Below are 16024 nucleotides of genomic sequence, written 5' to 3'. Positions count from 1 at the left end.
AGTGTGGGTGTGATGACATTGCCGAGCACCTTGAATGTTGTGTGTGTGTGTGTGTATGTGTGTGTATAGGCAACTTGGTTGGCGTGTGTGTAAGATCGTGTTAATTGCCATATGTTTTTTGAATAAATTAAAAATAACTGCAATGAAGGCTTTTAGTTAAATGACCCAATACTAAATCTGTAAAATATTTATTCTGTTGTATGTATTTTTATTTTTTTTACATAAAGCCGCCTTATTCCTGTGAAAATTATAGACCTCTTTCTTGGGTTTCTAATTTTTTAACTTAGGGGCTTTTTATTACCCCTGATATCTCTAAAACGGCAACTCCTATGTTAAATCTGGCTTCAAATATCGAATCTACGCTAAAAATAAGTACACTAATATTAAATAATCTATGCTTATAAGGGTAAATACAAATTCCAAAATTAAGATGTACGTGGTTCTTTATATAAAATCTCAGACATTCTCTTGATGAGAGCCAATCTTTAAGGTTTAGGGACAGACTTGAAAATTAAAAGTATTTTTGACTTCGAATTAAAGAATAAATATTTTTTGAAAAGTTTGGTGATTTTATTTTTATTGTCAAGGATCCGGTAGGATCCGGATCCGCACTGACCAAATTTGGAGGATCCGGATCCGCAAAAAATCAATGCGGATCCGAAACCCTGTTATTTTTAGGCCAACATGAAAAACCTTATGTAATACCTATTATATTTAATTTATTAATTTTAGCTGAACATTAAGAGTTACCATTCTGCTACGATACCTTGAGACATAATTGTAATTAATATCATATAAAATACAATTACAGTTAACTTAATAATCATATATTATTTTTTAGCGTCCTTTCTTCCTTTCAATAAAGAAAGTAATACTAATAATGAAAACGATTAACAAAAAGTTGATTTTTCTAAACTGAAAAACCCTATAGTTGCAGACAAAGGAACAAACAGGCAATGGGATTTTACAACTGACCTCTCCCCCCCCCCCCCCCCCCACTACATAACCTAATTTTAAAATACTCCATACCTGAATTCAACATTAAGTGAGCTAATGTTATCAAGAACAAAAGCTTCCAGAACCCCAAATCCACACACCCTACCGTCCACTACTATGGACACGTTTCTCAATATTTCCTGGGGGCGGGGTGCTGACACCATCATTTGCTCTTGTCTAATACGGTTTTTATCTGAAAACAAGGATGACAACATCAACAAAAGCATAGTTAAACAAATTATATAGTCAGACAAACGAACATTAACAAACATAAGGAGTAAATATACAATATCTACATATCCTAACAATAATTCCGTGTAAAACATTCCAAAAATAACTTAAATTCAACATGCTAAATACTTAAATTTAAAGACTTAATCTCAAAGATGGTTTGCTATTAACCATATGCCTAATCACCGAAGCAATTCATATATTTAAATAATCAAGTCAATAGAAAAAGTTTAATTAAATGCAATCATAAAAGTGTAAAACATTATGTTTAAAATACACATAACGACTTTCTAGTTACATTTATATATACCTAGAGTTGTTATGCTTTTACCATTTCACCTTACTATAACAGGAATCTTTATGACAAATAATAAAGTAAAAAGGACATTTCTAACATGATTAAATTAACGAGACCAACTTACATGTAGGAAACTTCCCTTTTATTATTACTTTGTGTAGAAATACAATTTTAAAATTAAACTTGAACAGTGCATTTTTGACGATAAGACCTTTTTAAAGGAGGGAGGGGGGGGGGGTTCTAGAGACGAATAATCTATGGGGATGAGCTATGTACGTGAACCCTTCCCTAATCTAAAAAAAGGTCAAGCCTTTTCTGGACCTTTCAGCAGTTTTTGTCGCTCACATTTTGCAGAAACACCCTAGCTTATTTAAAATCAAATAATTAATTCTATATAAAAATTTCAATTTAACCTATTTAAGCGAATGAACCTTCTCTCTCGCAATTCTTAGAAAACTGACGGACGACGATGAACGGAATACCAAACGCAAGGGGGCGTGGGGGGGTGTATTGGTTTAGGGACAAAATATACTTAACAATTTTTCCCTAAAGCAAAAGGATTTTTTTTATAAAAATTTTAAATCATAGCATTTTAATTATTTTAATAGCTTGTTTTGATAATTAAAAAAAATAATTATGGCTTTGTTTCTTGTTAAAGTTGAGAAACAAGTTTTTAAGTCCCCAGTTTTATCCCGAGGCCTTATTTCGTAACATAAGCTAAGCTAAAACCATCCAAAAAAAAGTATTTATTTAACACGAAAAAATATCAGGAGAATTATTGTCTAATTATTTGTTTTTGTTTTGATTGACATGTGATGTTATGATGACGTAATCAGCTAGGGAGAAAAAAAAGCTCCAAGGAGCGAAGCTAAAATTATAAAACTAAGTTTATTGTTACGTTCTAGTGGCTGTATCGTTTGCCTGATAGTAAAGTATGCCATGCTTGAATTGTTCTAACGATCTCAAATCTTGTATGTTTTGATGTTTTTTTCTTTGAATTTTGATGTATACTAAATAATTAAATAAACAAATTATATTTTAGAAATAGATTTTTCTAGAGAAAAATAATCCCTTAGTAACAATATAATCCCAGTTTATTAACCTTCATTGAATATCTTCAGAAAATCTTAGTATTTCAATGATCTTAAAGCAATCATTAACATAAAGATTTAGCTCTATGTCAATCTCTCGACTATAGAAGTATCCCATTAGGCCATACATTACATATAGAACTTTCACCTCCCAACCTTCCAGTTTTTTTTGTTAGGGTAAATTTTTAATGGTCAATCAATGGTCAGGAGCTTTGTTTTCGAATGGGTAAGGAGGGGTAGAAAATAGCATAAAACCATCTCAATTCCCAAGAATTAAGTAAAAAAAAAAAATAGCCAAACCCTTCCAAGGACCGGTATGATCGAAGCTTCCAATAATGAGAAACCAATTGAGAAATAATTGAATAGAATTGTTTTTTTTTTTTTTTCATTGCTGCCATACCATTGTTAATAGTTGTCCCTGTTTTATCAACATGACAGTTTCGAGCCGTTTTCGAGATCTTAATAAGGGATACTTCAGATAGATATAATAAATGCTTGACTTAATAGTTTTTAATTTAAAATCAAAGGGGGGTGGGGGTCCAATTTTTTTTATCGAGAAAAAATTTTCTTTCCCTAACTTCTCTCATTCATACATATTAAAACTCACACTTTAACGGTGGAAACGGGAAGAAATTTCCAGGATACAGAGACAGGACCATGGGCAATAAATTAATTTTCCTTTGCGTTCTTAAGCGTGAAATCCATTATTTTGAAGCTCGTAAATTTTGGGAGAAGAAAGGGGTGTAGATAAATTTCAGTATAATTATCACATCCCTCCCTGAGAATATATTTGTATGTTTGAAACTAGTTTCTAAATTAGTTCCATACAAACATAGCTCACAGCATCTAGTAGTGATACGCTCAAATAAACATTATTTTATGTTTTAAATTGTATTAAGATATCAAAATCCAATCTAATATCGTTAGTAAAGTAGTTAATCTTCTAATTAGGACACTTCAAAAATTAATTTTTATTGACTGATTTTTGTTTTCCTGTCATGATAGGTATTTTACATGTTTAAAACGCTTATTTTAGGACTTATCTAGAATTGATTAACCAATTTTTAAGGTTACTATCCTAAGAAGCCAAACCTGTCGAATACCATTCATGTAAATACCCTTTTTTTAGATGCATGATAAATTTGAAATACTGTGTGTTTAATTTAGAAATGAGTTGAAGAGAAATTCTGTTTTAAAAGTCGTCATTACATGGTAATGTAAATATTGTTCTGAAAATTGTGAATATTTTAAAATGTCATCGACAAGGACGAAAATATTATTTACTGGCTTAGATTTACTGCTCTACGCTTCAAGTAAGTCTAATTTATTCGTGGCAGGTAGTTGGCGGGGGTGTAATTAGTTCGAGTTCTGGCTTAAACAATTTTTCAAAGGTAAAGTTGATAAACGGATAAGACTCGTAAACATATGGGACTTACAGACAAAGGATTTGTTGTTTTTAATGCAACAATTTTTTACAATATATGAGAATATCAGGATTTTATTTATTACTTTTGTTTCTTTGCTATTTTTTGGTGTGTTCTTCTTACTTTCAATTTGTTCTTATTAGTAGCGAAGCTACTCTATAATTCGAAATGTCCGTCCGTCCGTCTGTCCGTCCGTCTGTCCGTCCGTCTGTCCGTCCGTCCGTCTGTCCGTGTAAGACAGAATAGGGGAAACGTGATTTTCTCGGCTCCTATTAAAGATAGGCAGCTGAAATTTTTTGACAGCATTCCCATTATTAAGGAGCACAATTAACTATAAAACATCAAGGGCGGTCGGACCCCTTTTTAGCAGGTTTTAGGCTATTTTTGTATGTTTCACATTTTTCTCAATATCTTCAGTGTTTATGGTCCGATTTTCAAAATTTTTTCAGTTATTGATATCAAAATTAAATTTCCTGTCGTTTACAGAAAACAACCATGACGGCCACACTGCCATTTTGCAGGTTTTAGGCTATTTTTGTATTTTCACATTTCCACCATATCTTCAGTGTTTATGGTCCAATTTTCAAAATTTTTTCAGTTATAGATATGAGAATTAAATTTCCCGTCGTTTAAAGAAAACATCCATGACGGCCAGACTGCCTTTTTGCAGGTTTTAGGCTATTTTTGTATTTATCACATTATTCTCCATATCTTCAGTGTTAATGGTCTGATTTTCAAAATTTTTTCAGTTATAGATATCAAAATTAAATTTCCCGTCGTTTAAAGAAAACAACCATGGCGGTCAGACTGCCTTTTATCAGGTTTTTGGCTATTTTTATATGTTTTAAATATTTCCCCATATATTTGGTGTTTTTGGTCCAATTTTCAAACTTTTTTGGGATAAATACACTTTAAATATACTTTTACGTATTTCCATCCACGATTTTTTGTGCTTCGCTACTTATGGATGTTGTCATCCTTGTTTAATTATTATTGTTTTTGATCGGCGCAAAATAGTCTATCATCAGATGAATAACTAAATTTAATTTTAGTTGCAGTAGTGCTAATTCTTTCCTTGCTTGGGAAGCTTCCTTTTGAGTTTGGACATTTTAATTGCAATGACACATCTATACGATTGGAAAAAAGGTAGGTCATTATTCTATAATAAAAGTGGAAAATTATCCCTACGAACGGCTGTTAAGGATCCCACCCACCCTTAGGGGCTAGGAGCGAAGCCATTTGGTTTTAAAAATTGATATTAATCTTCAGAAAGACATTCAAGCTTAATTCAACTTTCTAGGGAAGGACAAAAATAATTTTTTTACCTCCTAAAATTTAAAAATTGATGTGCTGATAATTCTTCTTATTTTTTTGTCTAAGAAGGCTTGCTGTAAATTGAGTCATAGAGTAGCTTCGCTAATAAGTCCTATATTTGCAATTAGAGTATGGAATTAGACAAAATCATGAAAAATGTTTATTAATTAAAATATTATTTGTTCGATGTTTTCAATTATTAATTCATCAGAGCCGCGTATTATTGAAACAGCATAAACTGCTTTGCATCAATATCATCATTAAAAATATCTTATTTATTTGCTATTGTAAATTTTTAAAAATGTTGCGGAAGTGAATGCGCAACCATTCGTTGTTCTGTTCTAGTAACTTTGATTTAATGTTGAAATTCGCACGATAGGAATTAAATCTACAATTAATATTGCGTGATACGGACACATACGATTTTCAGTAACGTAGCAACTCGTACTATTTTTCAATACGCCATGGGTGTTACTGTTACTTGATGTAATGCCCAGTCTGACAACCGACCCTTTTTATTGCATAACCCTTTGTCTGAAAGTTCTTATTTATCAACAATTATGGGAATAAATGTATAGAGACATTCCAGACAACTACCTAGATCCAGTCTTGGGGACCTTTTTCATCTGCTATCAAATTGCTTTCTGCTCTTTTGTAGCCACTTGGCTGTGTTAATATTTACGAGGCTATTGACAGACCCAATGGAAAGTCGGCACAAGGTCCATGGGGTTGGGGACACACAGTTATTTAACCCCTATTGTTTTACTCTAATAATCGGGGGACACTAACTAACCCTGCAGGATCCGATCCATTAACGGGTTGCTATCTTTGCTTGAGACTCTACTAAACTCTTATTTTACCTTATATAAAATATTCTTCATGTGTTATATTCATATGTTATGTTCATGTTCAGAAAAATGATTTACTATTAACGTGCACTTTTTACATGCAAAATATTTGCTATGAACAAATGTAAATGGATTGAGATCCTTAAACTTTTATTTCCGTCCAGTTTTTGCTAAAGTTTTTATTTAAGTTTAATTTGTGTCAGAACATAAGTGTAAACTCGTTGAAAAAGTACAAAGATATTCATAAAAAAAAAGGTGTGTTGCTACTTAAACTTTATAACTAATGTTTTTCAGTTCGAGTACGATTGTATAAACTTTTGTAACTTTAATGTTTTTGAATTATAGCGAATGTCAATAAGTATAAACAAGAATGTCATATTCTGTGATTTATTTACATTACCTGCCTAAATTTCAAAATTGCCCATCTTTCATATTATGATCCTTATACAATATCTTTTTTTTGCGATGAATAGAATAGAAATATTAGCTAACTATTGCTGTTCTTATATTTTTAATTGAGTACGTTTTCTTAATGTGTCGCATAGTGGTTTTAATAAAACTAATTTTTCTTGTTTGTGTTTTAGGCCGTCTTCAGTGGGGCTGATGCCACTCCTTATATTCTACTTCTTGTTACCTTTTATTGTTGTAAGTATCATTTTAGCGAAACATCTCTATGTGTTTTATATGTCTCACGATTGTTTTAATCTTGAAAATAAAGCCTTAGCACTGTGAATCTTGTATTTTGTTTTTCATTTTAACAATTGTCTTGTTTTGTTTATCTATATCTCCTTTATTTAATGCCCTCATACATTCATATTTTATAGTTCTGTGTGTGTGTGGGGGGGGGGGGGTATTTATATCGTCATCATTGTCAAACTTGCCACTGAGATTAAATTAAGATAGAAACGATAGAAAAATTTTTGAATTCCTCCAAATCCCCTTTTTTAATGTATTTAATTTAGATTTTCATATCAGAATCATATTACTGTTTTTTAAACCAACAAGGAAGCACAAAATCAAAGCTTTTAACTTCACTCAAAAAAGTTCATCACTTATATTTAAGGTAAAAATATTTATATAATTCTTGTAGCTTCTGCATACATATAGTTTGTTTGTGTAACACTCCAATGGTTCATCCGTCACTAAGGATCATATAAAGTACATATAAGCAATATATAGTCTTTATAGTTTACTAAGCCTAAAAATTATGTAAATATACTAAATTACAACTTGTATTATAGTTTCTACAATATTGTCATTGTGTCATTTTCTCACTAGTAAATAAATTATTTTAATTAAAAAATTCTCATTGTTTACCAAAAATGATGAAAGATCTTTATCTTTTAGGTATTTCTTGTGGGCTACACTGAACATTTTACTTAATGATATCACAAAGGTATATTAGAAAGTTAGATCCGTGGATAAGAAAATGAATAATTTAAAGATTAAATCCAGTTTTGCTAACCCGAGGGACCACAAACACGGGGTAACAAAACTGTTATTTATTTTAATATTTTTATTTTAAAATTCGGGGAAAATTGTCTGTAATTTGATGCTATACATGATTTTTAAGTTTGGCTTAGAACCGGCTCTTATCCAGTGGTTATTGATCAGTTTTACAAACACAATTTTCATGTTAGCCAAAATTTTTATGGTGAAAAAATCCTTCAACTTTTTTTATTATAGATAATTGTAGCTGTACCTCGACCACATTTTATCGAGACCTGTATTCCAGACTGGCAAAATATTAATTGTAGTCACAACTCAGGGTATGTATAATGTATATTCTGAAAGTAAAGCTTTTCTTTAATTAGGATAAGTATGTCTGTACACTACTGCATCAGATCAGCTTATACCAACAACGAAATTAATTCGAAAATAATTTACGAAATCTAAACGTAATTTCAGCTGTCGTTGGGGGCAAACACTTAGTGGAATTGACGACCTTTACATCTGCCCCCCAAATATTATTATAGATTTATTTCGCTTGTTGGTTATACCTTATTCATGACATCAGATAGAGAAGCTTGCCTTTTTATAGTTTCTTTAATGTAATGTGAAAAAAGCGGTCATGGAACTGCAATTTCCTATTTTAATTTTATTGACTAGATCACTAGACCTGAAAGCTTTCGGCGGCATTCACGGTGCCATTCTTCATAGTTACACATTGTACTTCATTTGTGCAACTGCCAGGCAAAAGTTATGTGGCTGCATCACTTTTTGATGGTTAATATATGTGATTGGGAATTGATATGAATGGAAATTATATATCCTTATACTAAAGTAACAGGATGTCTGTTTGTCTGTGTGTTTGTACCGAAGGATCTCGCTAACCGCTGAACCGATCGGGTTCTCCTTAACAGGGTAGCTTCTCATAGGTCCCGGGAAGGTTTATAACTATTTTGGGGAAGGATACCATCACCCTCCCAAGAGAAATCGTCCCTAGAAAAAAAATTCCTCCCCCCCAACAAATTTTTTTTGTAACTTTTCTTTTAAAATCTAAAATAATAAATTGGGTTATAAAATTCGACTCTCCTTTCCTCATGTGCCCCTAGAGACCTCTAGGGGCGTAGCTGCTAGTTGGCAAAATAAAGGACAAATAGCATTAATAATATCTAAGATTTCGACGGGCAGAATATTAACATTATGCATTTTAGGTTCATAGGATTTCAAAGATCTCTATGTTTGTCCAACAACACGGCTGCTGTTTATGATTCTATGAAATCCTGGCCTTCTGGACATGCACAGTTAGCTGCCTTTGCCGCCATGTTTTTAATGGTAAGGCTTAACAAGGCATATTTTTTCTTAAGTGCCTTACAATTCAAAGATATTTAATTGTTAAAAAGTAACAAGATATCTGTTTGTGTGAGAGTCTATGTTTCTAGTCTGTACTTTACAATCTAGCTTCTCATAGTTCCAGGGAATGTTTATTACTCTTATGGGGGAGGGTACTGCCACCCTCTAAGAAGGAATCGCCCCTAGACAAAAATTGAATTCTCCAAAAAGCTGACAAAAATATGAATACCAGAAAAATACAAGTTAAATAATAAAACTCTGGTCTTACGTTAAATATTCATTGTATATCTTCACCATGAAACATTTTCCATACAATCAAGTTAACAATATACAATTACACACCAAAAAAAATCCTCGTTTTTAGGTGTATTTAGAATTCCAAATGAAAGAAGAAAATTCTTTGATGTTGAAACGTTGGCTCCAGTCAGTTCTTATCATATTCCCAATTTATTCGTCTGCTTCCAGAATACATGTAAGATTTTATTTAATATCATCACGCAACCTTTTTGTTTATGTTATTTATGTGGTTTTAGCTGTTAATCAATATTTTAGCTGTGTACTTTCACACAAAGCGCCACTTTTACCCCCTTTCTATTTTATTAAAGAGGGGGGAGTTTTTTTCTCTATGCCTAATCCCTGCGAGGGACCATCCCTAACCCTGTGGTGCTACCCAGTAACCAATATATGACCTAACTTAAAACAAATGAACAAAATCTATGACCTCATATGTTCAATTTATGTTAAAATTGGGGCTGGGGGTGTTATAACACCGATATCTTAATAGCGCAGTCAATATACAAGTCCAACCAAAACTGTCTGGTCTGTGTTGCGTCATAACTTTTAATACTACAAATAATCAATCACACAGTATTAAGTGAAAGTTAGAGCTAAAAAAAGAGTTAATTTTTTTGGGGGGTGGGGGGTGGGAGAATGAGGCAGTACTTATCGTCCAATGTATTAATGGGATTTTGATTATAAAGTGAAGCGGCTCTAAGAACTCTTTTTGTGACATATTTGTTCTTGTTTAGGATTACAAGCACCATGTATCCAATGTAGTTTGGGGAGTAATCTTTGGATGTGCAATTGTCATAATATTTTTGGATAAAGTTGTTCTTGTTTAGGATTACAAGCACCATGTATCTGATGTAGTTTGGGGAGTAATCTTTGGATGTGCCATGGCTGTAATATTTTTGTGGAAAACCCAGCTATATCAATGCTCTCATTATTCTGAAGAAAATCAGGTTTGAAACTTTGTTGTTAATAGACTTTTAAAAGGTAAAAAAGTAGGCAAGTTCTTAGTATCTTGGGAACGTTTTGTTTTTACTATTTTTGTTGAACAGCTTACTTTCTGGATATTGTCCCAGGTTTTTTTTGTATTTTGGCCATTTTTTTTATTTTTACATAGCCGTTCATAAAGTACCTATGATTCTAGTATATTTTTTATAATAGGTGGAAACACGAGGAATACGACCTTCGAATGAAAAACAAAAAAAGCCATCCAGAATGCAATTAATACAATCTGAATTTGGGTAAGTTTATTTCACATTCCAACTAGCTTAAAACATACTCAATAATAAACCATAGATTAGATAATGAATACTTTTTTTTCCTTATGTAATAAACTCTTAATAGCTTTGACTCTGATGGCACTCTAATAGCTGTCTAAAGCATTTCTTTGTTAGTGAGGGAAGCGGCTAGTTATGGAGTTGCTACGCATTTTAAAATTTGGTTTTCCCCGTACCCCACAATAAAAATCCCCCCCCCCCCCTGTTCTTTTTACCCAATGGGTAGTGTACACAGTACAGCTAATACCAACACCAAAAATAAATTCGAAAAAAATACGAAACCTATTCGTAATATCAGCTGTCATTGGGGGTCAACACTTAGTAGACGACCTCTGCATCTGCCCCCCAAAAATATTATTTTACATTTTTTTCGCTTTTTGGTCATACCTTATTCCGAGGTTGTATGTATAGCACATCAGTGGGAAAATCGAATAATCTTATGGAAACTAAAAGTAAAAATATCATAAAATAACAATCATGATTTTTATGAATAAACCATTAACTAGGTAAATGACACGTCTGGTCAAAAGAAGGAAAATCCCGTTAATTTCTCACCTTTATCCCACTGGTGTGCAATCAACCTCGCACACGTTTAACATTATTTAACCAATAGAATACCATGATGTCGCAACAACACAATTTCCCTTTATTAAACTTTCAGGGAGAGAGGGGACATTAGGATGTAAATTACACGTGGTACCAAAAGTTTTTAAATTAAACTTTGCTCCCCTGGCTTTAAACTTTGGGTACTCTTATTAAAGCTTGATTTGTTGGTTTTAATAAATAATTTTATAGTTTTTTTGTTCATCATCAAATGATTTTACATCAATTTATTGTTAATTCTCTTATCCCCTATAAACTCCCCTCTTATTTATTTGCTATCATGTGTTAAAAAAACTTTAAAAAATTGTGTAACAAATCAATATGTGATTGCGGAAATAAAGGTACAACCATCCTACTTTACTTTTACGAGGTTGGCAATCATGTCCACTTGTTTTATTGTAGTTTTTCATTTTAGAACATACATAAATACTTAAAGATAACATACATAAAGAAAAATAACCATTGACATATTACAATAGTAGCAAATATTATATTTTTAAGATGTTTTAATAGTAAGAGTAAAAAAAAGTTTCATTGCTTTAGCAATAATTGTTCTGAATGGCCGTGATTGTATACCCCTATTATCACGAAATTATATCAAATAAAGATCATTTTGTACATTTTATTGACACGCTATACAATTAAACTCTTTTTAATTGCAAAGAAAATATACTTTTTTGAATATAAGATATTTTTCTATTTTAAAAGTCAACGTTTATTATTGTTTTATGTTTTCCTTTATGACTAAAGATATTAGAACAAAACTTAATTGATGTTGGTCCTCATAATTAAGTGACGTATAGAGCAATTAGAAATTCGAAACCTGACTTATGATCTATTTAGAGTAATTATTTTTTTATTTTATTATCCGTGGAAAGCTGACCATTTTTTTTTTTTTTTTTTTTTTTAGCAAAGGAAACTTATAATATTTTAATTAACAATTATCTATTATTGCTAAGGTTAGAAACTAAAGATAACTTCGATGAATAACATAAATCTAAAATATTAACTTATTAATTATAAAGCTAAGTACTTCGAATTATTGAGATTTGCAGGAAGAATGAATTTTAACAATATTGAAAATTTCATTTATATCAATATCCAAGTAATATTTGGGCCTTTTAGTATCAACTGCGAGAAAGAAACTTTTCGTCTATGTTTGGTGTAAGATTGACTAGTTTTTTAATTTTTTACTTTGTTCACTTTATTACAAGGCCTTACTATAATTAAGGAATGTCTGTATGTCCTTCCGTTACGGTTTGCTTTTTAGCTAAAACTTGTTAAAAGTTGTCCTCTAGATTCAACTTTACATGATCAGTTCTGTAACAGTTTCGTTTTTGGTCAGATCGTTCATCCAATAGGAAGGGGGGGGGAGGTTATTGTCATTTTAGCCAGCTACTACTTTTAATTTTGTTTCTGTTACAAACTTTAATTTATCAGAGTGCATGATAATCTGGTGTAAGATCCAAATAAAAGTTAACTTCATAAGCATAAAAAAGTACTATAGACAAAGAATAAGGCAATAAATTCGTACAGTGTCTAATATTATGTCTTATAGTAATATACTTCTGTTATAAGCTTCTTGCATACTATTTAATTTAACTCGACTTATTGTTAATATGGTAGAGTAATATCTATGGTTTAAGTTTCATTTCCAGAGATATTCTGCAGTCTAAAATTCACAGACATCAAGATTTTACAAATCGTATTTATAGGGTGTATGCAACAATTAATTTTGTCTAAACATGTTTCTATTAATTCCTTACATCATACTTAGTGCTGTAATAATACTACATGTTCCTCTTTTTAATGTAAGCTTTTAATTAAAACTGGGATGAAAACCAAAATTCATGTGTATTTCTGAAAAGATTATGATAGTTCTCAACTTATCTACATTCTGATATTAAAAAGTTGATCTACAGCTATATTTACTAAATGATTTTAGAAACTTGGATACCTATTAAATTTTGTGGGATTTGCCGTCTATATAATAGAGAATTAGACAGATAATTAATTATACAAAATAGAATCCAAAGAAAAATCTAATAACTGCTCGAAAATTAGGTTGTACTTTTCAGGGATAAACTATCAGTCCTCTTATGATATTAACTGATGGTATTGGTTAATATTAATATATCCCTTTTTAGACATATGACTTCAAATTAATATTATACTGCATTAACTTTGTTCTAAATACAAGAAAATAAGCCTTTCCGGTCAATAAATTAGTTCGGGTTATGGACTTAATATTACCTGTAACATAAGTTAAAATTCTACCAGTATAGAATATATTCTAAGGTAGTTAGAAGTAAATCTTTAAAGACATGCAATATTTATCTATTTCCAAAAGAACAATACTTCACGTGAAATGAATAAATCTTAATAGGGTAAAGGTTATCATTATCCAAGTGTCTATAAATAATTAATATTGCCAAATAATGAAGTTTTTTTTTTTTTTTTTATAAACTTCATAAATTTAAGAAAAATTGACAGCCTGCATATCAGTGGTAATGACTTAGTCGATAAACAGGCAAAACTAAAACAATATGCATATTTAGGTCAAGGGACCTTCAAGCTTTTATGTTTAGGGTTATTTATTTGCCAGTATTGTCCTAATGTGTCATTGTGTTTTGATCATTTTAAATGTTTTGATTTATCTTAGAATACAGGATATTAGGAGTGACTAAGCACTTAATATTTGTAGCATCATACTGAGAAGTTCACCAGAGACCTATATTTCCGTACCAAAATCTCATCCTAAATATGGGCTTAAAAATCCGTGGAAAGCTGTCTATAATAACATTTCTTTATTGACTACTAGTGGCTTCGCCCCTAGCCTCTAGGGGCTTTGCCCCAAGAGGTATAATTACATCTTCTATTACTTACCCAGCAGAACTGATCACAAATTTTCGCACCTACCCAGCAGGAAAACATTTTGCGATTAAATTCGCAAAATTCGTAAAATTCGTAAATTTCGTAAAATTCGTAAAATTCGTAAAATTCGTAAAATTCATAAAATTCGTAAAATTTGTAAAAAAAAAAAAAAAAAAATAAAAAATAAAAAATAAAATGGGGGGGGGGATTTTTTTGTTTTTGGGGGGGTTGGGGGTGTCCCACCCCCCAAGAAAATAGCTTAAAACCACCGCAGGACCAATAGGTATTTACCCTGAAGAGTAGAATCCAATCGGTTCCGTGGTTACCGAGATCTTAAGGGACAGACAGACAGACGGACAGACATCAAGCTACTTTGTATTATAGATGGTTGTATCTCATTCCTCTTCATGAGAAAAAACTAACAATAATGGATTTATTATAACTTGGATGTTACACCAGAATTTATGTTCTCTAATAAAGTGAAACAAGCAGCAGGATAAAATATTGATCGTCTACCTCCAACCCCATCCAATACTGGATGAACGAACTAATCAATAAATGACAGGGAATATAACAACCAAAATTGACGACAATTGTTCACCTGTCATAATATCCACGAATATTCTTACATCCATTCTAGCAATGGTGTCGGGTATATTAACACAGCCAAGTAACAGAAAACAATTTGCTAGCAGACGAAAAGGGTCATTGGAAAAGGGGGCAGGTAGTTATCTGTATAATATACATCTATACTAAAGATCTGAATATTTTAGTGCCATAGAAGAGATGGAGAGTGAAATTGTGCATCATCAGCAGCATGGCAGTCCTAAAAGTCATAACAACCATGTGTTTAGCCATCTGCAACAATAAATATTAATTTACAAGGATTCTGGGATTGGTCAATGGACAAAAAATTCTTCCTTTTGTTTTTAATTGCAATTTATTGAATCTTTTTCGATTGTTAAATAGTCATAATTATGACAAAATTGATTGTTTTTCATCCAAAGATTTGAATTTAAAAATAAAATAGCTGAAAATTAATCCTTGGCCCATATGAAGCTTCCATTAAATGGCGAAATAAGTCAGTTGATTTGTTATCAGGTTTTTAACTGACAAATAAGAATAGGAATATTTATTTAACATCCATTTACTTATCCCTGTACCCCTTGATAAATAAAGGGAGTGGATACAAAACCGCGACAGGGACAAAACCGCGACATAACAAAACCGCGACAGTGACAAAACCGCGACATTACAAAAAAATCTTAATGATAGAAGGTCATGGCCGCAGATCTCGGCCCCCTGGCATGCCTAGCCGCGGGCGCTCGGACCCCTTGCCTATAACCTAACCTAATCTAACCTAACCTATATGTTTGAATGTTTAATGTACATTAACTTATATATAATTTAGAGTTTCGTGGATTTTACAAAAAGTGGTTAGTAGATTTTTTTCAAATTTTTAATATTTTTTTACAATATTTAGGTTAGGTTAGGTTATGGGCAAGGGGGCCGAGCGCCCGCGGCTAGGCAGGCCAGGGGGCCGAGCGCTGCGGCCATGTATTTCTACTAAAAAATCCTACATAGTTATATTTCTGTTATTGTCGCGGTTTTGTCACTGTCGCGGTTTTGTTATGTCGCGATTTTGTATCCACCCCAAATAAAGTAGTACACTTGTAAGCCATTAATGCAACATCAACTTGTGACGATTTTGTTCTATGGTAGCGAAGATTTTTTAGGAAAGGGGGGGGTTTTTAATGCAACCATCTCGTAATCAGTGAGCAAATGGCACTTAGAATTCGAATTTCGATCTGAAATTTTGCATGAGTAATCCTTGATAGGTCTATTTTCCCTAAATCGAACAAAAAGTTGGAAAAGTAACGGCTGGCGGCTGGCAGCTCAGCCGTTTAGCCGTTTTTTGCCTATTTTTAGGGCAAATTCATCATTAAATACGTAGGAATCAACTTTTAAAAAAATATTTTTGGTT

At 32.0% G+C, this 16024-nt stretch overlaps 2 protein-coding genes across 4 annotated transcripts in view; one reads left to right on the top strand and one right to left on the bottom strand.

Moving 5' to 3' along the window:
* The window catches only part of LOC145324590 (uncharacterized), a 28579-nt gene extending 27371 nt beyond the window's left edge, over positions 1 to 1208 (bottom strand). For both annotated transcript variants that reach the window (XM_080167175.1, XM_080167182.1), the window contains exon 1: positions 1030 to 1208. In XM_080167175.1, the coding sequence (XP_080023301.1) occupies positions 1030 to 1163 (134 nt within the window). In that variant the 5' untranslated portion in view covers positions 1164 to 1208. The remainder of the gene's footprint in view (positions 1 to 1029) is intronic.
* A 2480-nt stretch (positions 1209 to 3688) lies between these two features.
* Positions 3689 to 15784, top strand: LOC145324565 (phospholipid phosphatase 1-like). 2 transcript variants are annotated; one of them, XM_080167157.1, is made up of 12 exons: positions 3689 to 3929; positions 5093 to 5186; positions 6787 to 6847; positions 7165 to 7265; positions 7550 to 7598; positions 7889 to 7971; positions 8860 to 8980; positions 9363 to 9470; positions 10120 to 10239; positions 10448 to 10527; positions 14814 to 14938; positions 15704 to 15784. In XM_080167157.1, the coding sequence occupies exons 1-11, from the start codon at positions 3869 to 3871 to the stop codon at positions 14908 to 14910; spliced, it is 975 nt and encodes a 324-aa protein (XP_080023283.1). In that variant the 5' UTR covers positions 3689 to 3868; the 3' UTR covers positions 14911 to 14938; positions 15704 to 15784. The 2 variants fall into 2 exon arrangements, with proteins under 2 accessions (XP_080023283.1, XP_080023276.1); XM_080167150.1 differs by lacking the exon at positions 15704 to 15784 and having other exon boundaries at positions 14814 to 15230.
* Positions 15785 to 16024: the final 240 nt, after the last annotated feature.

Source organism: Acartia tonsa, chromosome 1, assembly GCF_053477335.1.
Source record: "Acartia tonsa isolate MP-2025a chromosome 1, ASM5347733v1, whole genome shotgun sequence".
Classification (NCBI taxonomy): domain Eukaryota; kingdom Metazoa; phylum Arthropoda; class Copepoda; order Calanoida; family Acartiidae; genus Acartia; species Acartia tonsa.
This window is presented reverse-complemented; position numbering and strand designations above follow the sequence as displayed.